Source organism: Rhipicephalus microplus, chromosome 2 (genome assembly GCF_043290135.1).
Source record: "Rhipicephalus microplus isolate Deutch F79 chromosome 2, USDA_Rmic, whole genome shotgun sequence".
Classification (NCBI taxonomy): Eukaryota; Metazoa; Arthropoda; class Arachnida; order Ixodida; family Ixodidae; genus Rhipicephalus; species Rhipicephalus microplus.
Window position 1 is genome coordinate 37,228,503 of NC_134701.1, and position 11,836 is coordinate 37,240,338.

The window sequence follows — 11,836 nt, forward strand, 5'->3', positions numbered from 1 at the left end:
GTCCGTGACATAGTCCTTCAAATAGGCAGGGGGGGGGGGGGCTTATAGGTCCCCTGTGGACGCCACGACCCTGGCCCTGCAGGATGACTTTGAGTAATGCGGCTGGCAGGAGCCGACTTGGAAACCCGTCCCGATCTCTCCCATAAGAACTTGGCGGGTTGCTGCTATCGAGAGCAGACTCGGAAGATCCATTCCCCGCATTTCCCGCCCCCACATTGTAATTTGGTGCATTTACGGTAAGTGAGGAGGATTACCCAGGACTTCTCTCCTGATGGCCCGACAAATGGTTCTGGGTCACAAGCACTTGAGAGTGCACTTAGGGTGGTGTGGAATCGCACTGGAGTAGAGTGTTGAGGGATTTTTTACGTTGTAAGAAACGTCACCTGACTAGGCCTCCCACTATATACGGACCTACTGCACAAAATAATCACATGTGTGTGGTAAATAATTAACAAAAAGTATTAGCACACATATACAAACAGTAGAAATGACATGTAGACAGTGGTGGAATTGCATAAAATAGAAATGCACCTGTAACTTAGTACAAGATACATCATATACACAAATAACACAGAAGGAATTCGTAGGAAAACAGACTTACAGACGTATTGACAATAATAGCAACAATACTGATTGCTGGCCTAGTTGGTACATGCGTAATGACATGCTTTGGCAGCAAATAACACAAACACAAGTAAAGGAACAGATAAGGACAAGCACAAGTGGCTTGTGCTTGTCCTTGTGTGTTTCTTTACTTGCGTTCTTGTTATTTGCAGCCAAAGTATGACAATAATAGCATTGCAACACACATTACGAAGAAATAAGTACATAATAGTTAACAAAATGAATCTCTAAATCAGTGAACATTCAAAAATTGTATTTATGAAAGTTCGAGAGCATCACAGTCAAAGAAATATTTTTTGGATTGCTTGCGGAATGCTGCCAGAGTGTGATGTGTAGTGATACAGGACATTAAATCTTTGTGGGTATATGAGAGGTTTGGAATTTGCCAGTTTAGTAATTGTTGTCCATAATTTGTTCTGGTCTTTAGCGTAATGTATAAAATGTCTGAAGCGGAACTTAGGGCACTTGTTTGTATAAGTGGATATAAATGTTGGAGAGTCGATGAGCATACAATTCACGAATCTTGAGCATTTGACTCTTGATAAAAGAAGAGATGACATGTTTATAATATTATAAATTATGAACAGAACAGAGAGCTTTCTTTTGCATAATAAGTAAGTTGTTATAGTTGTTTTCAGATGTAACCACCCAAATAAGTATGCAGTAAATAAGGCAATAATACATTAAAGAAAAGTAAAGCTGTTGTTTAAAGTATGGAGGCAGTAAATTGTGATGTTTATTTAACATACCCGTTGTTTTGAAATACTGTGTATTATGAAATCTACATGCTTAGTCTATCGTAGATGCTCCTGAAACGGAACTCCCAGAAATTTGTATTGTGCAACACGCTCAATTGGTTCACACTGAAATGTAATGGCATCATCCAATATCACCGATTTATTTATGGCATGAAATGTCATGAACTTCATTTTACGGACATTTAACTCTAGACAATTAGTGTACAAAACCAAGCGGATAAGTTCAGTAACCAGGAGTTTACTTAAGGTACGAGAGTAACTAAGCCAGCAGAAGAACAGAATACACTTGTGTCATTTGCATAGAGAAAAATATCTGGAGTAGATGGAATAGAAACTATGTCGTTAATGTAATGAAAAAACAATGGTGGACCTGCAATTGATTCTTGAGGGATGCCATACTTGATAGATTGCAAATCTGATTTTGTGTGATGAATGCCAACAAACTGTACTATATTTCACAGATAAGATTGAATCAAAGTCGGAGATATAGTACGTATGCCATACATTGATAATTTAGTAAAAAGATTGTCATGTTTGATAGAATCAAATGCCTTCTTTTAAAAAGATGCCCAAAGTATATAAGTGATTTTCTATGTTGGACAGTGATTTTTTCTTGATATAAAGTTATGCACTTTCAGTTCATTTATCTTTTTGAAATACATATTAATGTTGTGATAATAGGTTGTCAGTGATCCCACTCCTGCTCCAACTGCGCCAAAGTGCACCAAATCAGACTTACTGCGCCAGTCTGATATCAATAAAAATTGTGCCAAATTGCACCAGTCGGATTTAGGACCGTCTATCACCGGCAATAGCCACGCCGGCATGTCAAAACAGGTGCATCTTGTTCTCAGGACCACCAAAGTCACAATCGCGTGCCTAAAATTATTCTGCTGTATTAACAGTGGTCGCGCGTGCATCCTAAGTAGTCTACGATGTTTGTGCGAATCCGCTGTTGTGCGAATCCGCTTAACGATGAAACATGCTCTTTTCATGGGCTTGTGACGTCTATTGCAATCTGTAGCGTGAAACTGTGGCGACGATTCTTTGGCGGGCGTCGTTCGTTCCAGAAACTCTGCTGATAGCTCGTCTGAAGAGCTGCGCGGCACGTAATTAAAGCAATGTTCACTAACAACTACACGCGCACACGCCGCCAGAATGTGTGTCACGTCTACTTCAGGACATTGCGCACGGTCTAAGTTCTCATGCTTCAAGTCCACAGAATAACACGTGCATGGTGGAAACGCTTTGAAACTTTTCCTTTGATATACCTTATTCATGGATCCTGATTCAGAACTTCATTTTCGTAAATTCTTCCACCAGCACATCCGCGTTCATTTGTAATCACTGTTGTGGTAAAAGCTCCTAAAACACCCTGCCATTTCGCACACGAGATTGCTGGGGTCCGTTATAAAAATGTTTGGAGGCTTTTTTTTTTCAGTGTCATCTCATTATTTGTTAAAATTTTATTTCCAAATACTGTTGGCCATTATGGCCATATTAGAGTGGGTACAGTAAATGCTAACATAAAACAAAAACAAGTACAGTGTATTATAATGAAGACAGAAGTTATAAAAATACACAACGGAAAAATATTTTTTAAATGATGGTAATTAAAACATACATATATTGTGATGGTGGTATTATAGTATGCAATATGAAGCAACTACAAAATGTATTTTTGAACAACATGGCAATATATGTACAATGCTATGGCAACACTCGATGTTCGCTACATAATTTTAATGCATTTTTCAAAGCTTTTTATGCTTTTCGAATTCAGTACCGGTACTGCCAACTGATTCCACTCTTTTATGGTTCGTGGAAAAAAGGAATATGCTTACACATCAAGATTGCATTTTGTAACTGAAAACACAAATAATTGCATGATCTGACATTGCTGGAGGGCCTGGGAATAAGATAAGATTCAGTTTCAATATTTAAGTGTCCTTTTGATAACAAAAAAAAAAGAAATTTAAGTCGACCGACTTTCCGACGTTGAGCCAGCGTAGGCAATTCAAGCAACCGAAGCATTTCAGAAAAAGCATGCTTCCTGGTCGGAGCAGCCAGAATATAGTTTTAATATCTCTGGCAGCTCTAGGGTGGGAAGGCCCACGGTGAAGCGGCTACGCCTTGTTACGCGCCGGCCTCTCTTCTATTCAAGGTCAATAGCTGATGGTTAAAAAATCAAACATCAGATCGTCGCAAGCATTGCTTCGTTTTTTTTTTGGGGGGGGGGGGGGGTGAAAGGGAGAGGGGGCAGAAGCTGCATCGCTTGAAGGGCGCATTCGCGACTGCGCTATCTCGAGGCCTAATGAGACATGCTTGTAAACTTTTTGTGCTACTATAGCCTCTGCTTCGCATTTAGATAACTGACAGTGCAAAAACCACTTTGGCAATTGGAGTGATCATTGTCCCTTTAGCCAGTGTTCATCTGAGTTATGCGACGTCATGTCCTAAAGATACTATTTGTTAGTTTCACCGTGTATGTATACGTATGTACATATATGAAAACTCTAGAAAAAAAGCCAACTGTGCTTGGCGCCCATCTTGTCGCGGTGCACCGACCTGCACTTATCTCCCACGCGTACTTTGCCCCGCGAAGGGGGGTAGATGCTTGTGCGCTCGCGCTTATCTTTCGGTGGGCGGAATCGTGTGCCTTCGACATTCACCAGAACGATTGCGTTAGTTCGTTAGTTGCCGGGCCCAAGACAAAGATCACTTTGCTGGCGTCACAGGCATCGTTTGCGAAAAGAGCATGCTTTTCATACACAGCGAAGCGTAACTGGGACACTTGTTAGTTCGCATTCACCTGTACTTGTGACTACGTTTTGTGTGTCGTCTTTATTTAAACAGCATGTCAAGTGTTCAGCAGTAAACATTGTTAGTTCGCTCTCATCCTGTGTATGTTATTTTCATGCGTCATTTGTGCGTCAGCAGCGCGCTGCACGTTTCGCTCTGCTTGCCATTCTCAGCGTTACATTCCAAGTTGTTGCCTTTGGATTCATTGCTTGGGCCTTGCGAAGAAACTGACTGTTTTATCTGTGTTTTGGCTGCGTTTGTCACCCCTGATCGCGCGCTTTTGTCCACTTGTAAAGCACACAATGCGTGGGGGGATGTTATCGATTGGGTATTACACAGAACATGTCGACTATGGCCAGTGGCATAGCCAGGTGGGGTGGAGGGGGAGGGGGCACATTGGGATCATTTCCCCCCACCCCCTCCCGAAATTTTTTTTGCCAAGGCTTGATATGTACAGCTTGATCATCATTACCTTTTGCATGCCCCCGCTTCAAATCAAGGTGCACTCTCCCCCCCCTCCCCCGACACAGCATAAAAATAAAACAAATTTACCTACGCCTCTGGCGATGGCAAAGACCGGTCGAGGATCTCTTTGTAATTGCTATCACAATGAAAAGAAAATGGCTCTCGCCTTCTAGTCGTCTTAGGCATATGCATGAGGTACTCTGTGAGGTTCTTTTTTTTATGCTTTGCTTTCTATAACACTATAGGGGGATTTTAGAGTATAGACAGAATGCCTCAGCCTCATCAAACATCGCTGCAAAAGGAAAACGAAGTTTGTTAAATCCTGTAGTTTCAGCACAGAGAGCTATGAGTACCGAAGGAGGTTTGCTTTAGGGGACTAGCTAAATGACGTCATGTTAAGCCTAGCAGTATAATCGGTTGTGGAGAAAAAGAATACAAAAAGAACCTTTCTATATCCTTGGAGTCGTCTAAGAAAAATGCAGTTGTGACTTTCTGTGTCGGTAGTGTTGTACGTCAGTGTTTGTTTACCATATATATGACAACCACATAGGTGTATAGAATGTTATTTCATGAAGTACAATTTTATCCAACCAATATTCTGTTCATTTGCTGCAAAGATAATTGCTGAACAAGCTTTTTTAAAAATGGCCACCATATTGATGCCATTATTTTTACATCATCAATAAATTAGGGAGTGCTCCTAAGATGACTGGCTTCATGAGATTTGAAATGAATGAAAATATTTTGAGCTCTTCACAGGAAACAAGAGCCCCAAAATAAATATCCACGCCTTTAATGTAAATGAAACTTGCTTCTCCTCCAGGATGTGAAGGTAGGTGCTTCGTATCGCTCCAAAATGAAAAATTTTGCTGTTCCAAAGAACTCCAAAATGGAAAATTCTTGCAATTTTCATCTTATCTGGAAATACTCCAGTAGACAAAATAACATTTGCTATTTTAGATAATACTACACCTAAGATATTATAAACTGCTTTACGCCCCGCCGCGCTGGTCTAGTTGCTAAGGTACTCGGCTGCTGACCCGCAGGTCGCGGGTTTGAATCCCGGCTGTGGTGGCTGCATTTCCGATGGAGGCGGAAATGTTGTAGGCCCGTGTGCTCAAATTTGGGTGCACGTTAAAGAACCCCAGGTGGTCGAAATTTTTGGAGCCCTCCACTACGGCGTCTCTCATAATCATATGGTGGTTTTTTGACGTTAAACCCCACATATCAATCAATCAATCAAATCAAACTGCTTTACTAGGTGCAACCTTAATGCCATCAAAGCCTGCTGGCAGTTGTTTTTTAAATTAAGAATAATCTGTAAAATCTCGCTTGGTGAAGCTGGATCTAAAAATAAGGTGCTAAGCTCGGAAGTTTCACTATGCAACTCGGCATCCCCCAAACTACTGTCCGAATCGAATGACCCAGATGTCGGGAAGAACGAATTAAGTTGATTGGCGAGTTTATTTCTGGTATGAATTTGGTTATCTGAAATCATTTGAGTGGGCAAAGTAATATCTGTATTTTTTTAAATGTCTTTAAGTGTAAACCATGTTCTATGGGGATCAAAATGTATTTCAGTGGATTTGTTAGCGTAGTACTGATGTTCAGATTTTCTTATAGCCATCGCTAACTTGTTTTTAAAATGCTTAAATTCATCAAAGATTTATATTTATCTTGTTACTAAAAACTTCTTAAAAAGCCTCTTTCATTTCGATATACATTTTAAAAGTGAGCGGGTTTTCTAGCTTCTTTGCACTGACCTGTTAATGTTACGTGAAAAGCTTGATCATATAATTCAACTAACTCGTGTAGAAATGTGTCATTGCATTAGTCATTTTCGTCTTTTAATAGCTCCTTCCAATTTGCTCCTGACACAAACACACAAAACTGTTCAGTTTTATTGGTATTTGATTTTTGAAGAGGTAGCAGTACAAGATTTCTCGAGGCACTGAACTGATGATTTCAGTAACGTACAATACTAGGAGAAATGATCACTTAGGTCACAAGTGATAACACTAACACCAGCACTAGTAACACTGTCATCTGAGATAGTTAAACATAAATCATTCAAAGATACGCTAAAGGGTCTAATACGATTGGAAACATCAATAATATTTGTTAACCCATTTGAGTTTATGACATTGAAAAACTGCATAACGGTCGCAACGGTTTGCTGAATGTTAATATTGAAGTCACCAAAAATTACAACCGTTATGTCGAACGAGGCGAAGTGATGTAGTAATGAGTCAAGAAATTCAAAGAAATCAATCAGAGATGCCGAAGGTTGGCTGTAAACAACCCCTATAACAGATGGCCTACATTTGACAAACAGGGTTTCATGGCTAGGAAACAACCGAAAATTCAGGAATAAAATTGCACACAAAATATTTCTTGATGTAAAGGACAACGCTACCCCCAGTCCTATGATCTCTGTATAATGTTTTATAATTATAACCCGGAAGTAAGAGTACATCACAGCTACTGGTGATGTACTCTTACTTATTCTTATTCTTGAACACAGTTCTATGAAAACAATTTAATATCGATATAATACGAGCTAGCCATTGCTCAAAGAAAGGAACTTATTAAACATGATGTGAATGCGCGTGATGTCACACCATTTTTTCAAGATCACTGTCATCTCAAATGTGCATTTGTGCTGTCACCTTGCCCTTTGCCCACGAAAATGTGCCCACTCTTTTGCGAAACAAAGTGATAGTTCTTTCCTCTCGTTTCGATCGAGTAAACCAAAGAAGTCGTTTATTTATGGGAGTCAAATTATCAAAAATTCTTAGATCAGTCAGTTTTTTTCTTAGAGAGGGGCGACTTTTATTCCATTTTTCTTTCAAGAGCTGTGTCAAGAATCGTGCGAGCTACCACTTTGGAGCTACCACTTCGTCGTAGCTCCGCGGGTGGCATATGATTAGTAAGAACGTTCTATTATTGCGAGAGTGCATGAGAGCAGCCACCGATACTGCCGCGAACCATGCATTGGGTTTGCTTATTTGTGTTTTGTTTTTTTGGCCTGGCTGTGCTGGCCTGTGCTATCGCCGTTTTCACAGCGTTTCGAACAAACGCTACCACAGCGTTTCGAACAAACGCTATCGAACAACGCTTCAAGCGTTGTTTGTTAGAAACGCTGTTCGTTCACAAACGCTATCACGGCGTTCTCGATACAATTCGACTATTCGAGAAACCCTCGCGCCGAGAAATATAAATTCCTGACAGCCGATGCCGCGTCATTCGATCGCCGACGCTCACTAGCGTGCCCGTCGTTTTGCTGGCCGCTGCTTCGCCGCCTGTGTATTTTTTTTCAGTTGTTAGGGGAGCACAGGTTCGCTCCAATAAACTTGTTTTCCTCATAGACAACTGCGTCGTCCTTTGCTGCGTGACAATACGTAATTTTGGCTAGGGACAGTTAAGGCATAAGACTGAACTTGTCTTGGGTTTGTATTAGTTCCTGTTTGGCTGTATAGCCGAATATTGTGTACATACTTGTTTTATTTCTGGGAGTGAATTTTGAGTGTCAGATTTTTCCCATTTTGTGTAGTATTAAAATGGGCCTGTCATGTTACCGCCGACTTGTGTCTCTCTCTCAATGCAATCCTCCGTAAGGGCTTCGAGACAAAGTTCATGACAGCGGCGAAGTATTTTTGCTGACCCTCGATGCCGAGTGCGCTAAGGAGCGCTGTCTGTCACTCTCCCAGCCGCTTCCATCGGCCGCCTTGAGGTGTACCTGAAAAGTTTTTTTCCCATTTATGCCAAGAGATGGGGGGGGGGGGGGGGGCGCCGGGTACGATGAGGAACGAAGAAAGATTGGCAAAAAAAATACATTGCGCATACGGGCCAAGGAGTCGTTGATTTGGGGTAGAGGATAAACGTTTTTCTTCATGACCCTGTTCAGTTTACGATAATCAGTGCAAAAGGGCTGCGTATCATTGTTTTCTCTTCCAACACAACTTGAGTAGCCCAGGGACTGGTCGATTGCTGAATTATGTCCTCTTTAAGTATCTGCTCAACCTGATCCTATGAGCCTCTTGTTTTCCTTTTGGGATACCCTTTAAGTATGTTGCCAAATGGCTCTTTCAGTGGGTTTGTTGACTATACCATGCTAAGCAAGTGGCTTCTGGTCAACTTTGGACTTCGTTGCGAAGCAGCCTTGAAAGGAGCCAAGTATGCACAAAAAGCTTTCTCATACTGAAGGCAGACCCTTGTTTATATAGAGAAAGCTCGTGAAAGCCTCAAGAGAATAGTCACGCAATGAAATTTCTGTTAATGTAGAGTAACCTCGGGCATCAGCGACTTTCTCAAAGTATGCAATAGCGGTGTGTTGGGCAAGATGACAATATTCCTCGCTTAAGTTTTGACCAGAATTCGAGCCTGTCTGTTGTGAGGTTGAATGATGCATCGGGCACGCAGATTTGTTGTGAAAAAAGGTAAGAAATTCGCTTCTGCGATTATAGCGTTCGGCGCATCCTGTCCCAATTTGACAGTTACAAAGAGGTTGCTACAAGCGGACAGAATCACAGAATCATCTGTAATATGTGACGCTCTCTTTAGGAACGGGGTGTTTTCAGTTTCAGCACAAAAAGAGTCATTGAATGACACAAGTAACTTACGGAGGTCAATGACTGCACCGTATTCTCGAAGAAAGTGTATTCCCAAGATGATTGGCCGGCAGCACACGTGCAACACGAGAAAAGACCCCGTGAAGGTCGACGCACGGATTTGAACACGTGCAGTGCACATTGCAGTCAGCATCACCAGATGGCCACCTGCTGCTGTAACTGAGGTCCTTGCTACAGTGTGTTAACTTTTTTCAGCTCAGATGCCAGTGCTGGGCTCATAACAGAATAGTCGGCACTAGAGTCGACGAAGGCGGGGGCAGCATGATTATTAACGAGGATGGCCATATCTGCAGAAACAGTTTTCTTACTGTCAGAAAATAGCAACAAACCAGAACGCTCATCGTCGGGTCGTTTCATCACAGGAGGTTCTTCGAAAGTTTGTCGACAGTGTCTTCACACCCAATATTCTTGGTTCCTAGTTTCCCCTTTAGGGACTCGGGGGAAGGCTCCTGAAATAAAGAGAAGATGACAAGGGCATGCTGACTGACGTAGACTAGCAAGACAATGGTGATCTCAACTGGTGGTGCTGAGCAGTCGAAGGCTTCGCTGGCTTTAAAATAGACGTCCATTTCGCAGGGGCACTCAACATAGTGTGGGGATCGAGCATTGGGATGGTAGTGGCGGAGACCAAGTTGGCGTTACTGGCAGTTCGATACACGTGGCTCGCTTCGCCACACTGGTAGCAGTGGATGGTTATCCAACGTGCGCCACATGCTTGCCTTGCTAGCCTTTGGTCGTAAGTCAGACGGCATGCACTCGGGAACCTTGAGTTGGGTGGTGGACTGGAAGCGATGCACTCGGGAACCTTGAGTTGGGTGGTGGACTGGAAGCGATGTCTGGGAATGGATGGGAAGCATGCTTGATTGTATGCGTTGAGGGACCTGTGCTTAGTGGTGCCGAAGATCGCAGTGGCACTACATATGTTAGGACAGGGGCCTCAGGCAATAGTGGTACGGGTGGAGTGACTGCCTGTGTGATCTCATTTCTGATGACGTCTGCGGGTTCTGTCACAGGTGATTGGGGTTCCAGTGGCTGAAGCTGACGTAGTTCCTCCCGCGTGATACTTCGTATGAAGTCTGCGAGTGCCTGCCTCTCACTGTCAGGCGCGATAGAGCATGTAGTGGCAGCGCGACCTGAGCTGTGGTGGAAAACCCCCGGAAGATGAGGTGCTGCAGTGCTGTGGGGCTTTGAGCAGCGAGGATCAGGGAAGTTGGCATTGCTACAGTGAGGAAAGGAGTAGCCACCTTGTTATGAAGGCTGTTGGCCTAAAGGCTCAAGCAGTGGCCATTGATCTCGAAAGAACGGAGTGTGGCTCGACTGGCTGCACCCTTTCACAACAGTTCCCGGTCGACCTACAGCTCTCCCACTTAATTTTGGTTTCGTTGCACCGTAATGCCTAATATTGTGTGCATACTTGTTTTATGCAATTTAGAGCATTTTTCTTTCAATTTCTTGTTTTATAAAGTGTATTTGTCTTACCACCATAGTTTTCCATCCCCATCTCTCAGTCCAATCCTTAGCAAGCACTCCCGAGATAAATTTTGACGTCATGGCGTTTGTATTGTGACGATCACTGCTGGAGTGTACGCTCCATTATGGTTGCTTTGCTGATGAACTCGGCCATGTTGTCAGTAGAGTGCGCTCAAGTCCAGCATAAAGCTGTTCTTTCACTCTATGCATCAAATGCCACACCTTATTTTCCTCAAACATGGCAATGTCTGCATGCCTGAATAGACGAATCATGTCCTCCACAAACATCGAGACTCGCTCGTTCGGCCACTGGTTCTTGTATGGGATGGCTTTCTCAGCTCTGCTATTTTTTTTTTTGCGTCGATGCTATACACGTTACAGAGCTGTTGGCTGAACACTTTCCACGTCGCAATGGAGCTCTCATGGTTCTTGTATCAAGTTTTTGTGGAATCTCCCACCTTGAAGGAAAATTTTTGCAGCGTGCAACCATCATCCCACACAATGATGTCCTTCGAAACCTGATCAAAGTGGTCGAACTAGTCATCCAAATTCTTGAACATGGCTTCATGGAATGGCCTCAGTGTTTGGGGTGCGTGAAAGACATGTGTGAGAGGAAGACAATGTGCATCGTTAATTTGACTCGCCTGGCTTGTCGTTGGAATTGTCATCTTTTCTAATCTCAATGTCAAACAACTTAATTCAGGGGGTAGTCTCACAGGTGTTGGCTGCGTCTTGCAGTGGGAGATGTTGCTGTCCTCAAGTTGTTAGGAGTGACGGCGTACACTTGGGAGCCAAGGTACACGTACTCGGAAACTCCAGGAGTAATGTTGCTGGTGAAACTAGACAGAAAGCCAGGAGTTTATGCCTGCTCCAAAACCAGAGCTCAAACCATTCTTCTTCTTTTCGAAAATCTGTTTGTGCCACAGTGGGTGGTTCATAAATTATATGATTCAATATGCGAGGCTCTTTTTGCAGGCCTCGGTTACGGACGGAACTGCATGGCCTTACCTACTTGCGGGAGACTCTTGATCTCATTCTCAAGTTAAGTGAGGAGCGCACTGTGGCAACGCAAAGCTCATCCGGTAA

At 42.8% G+C, this 11,836-nt stretch overlaps 1 protein-coding gene across 5 annotated transcripts in view; it reads left to right on the top strand.

Moving 5' to 3' along the window:
• Nucleotides 1-11,836, top strand: part of ric8a (ric8 guanine nucleotide exchange factor A) — a 401,642-nt gene that overhangs the window by 210,770 nt on the left and 179,036 nt on the right. For all 5 annotated transcript variants that reach the window (XM_075886381.1, XM_075886380.1, XM_075886383.1 and 2 more), the window contains one exon: nt 11,726-11,832. In XM_075886381.1, the coding sequence (XP_075742496.1) occupies nt 11,726-11,832 (107 nt within the window). The remainder of the gene's footprint in view (nt 1-11,725; nt 11,833-11,836) is intronic.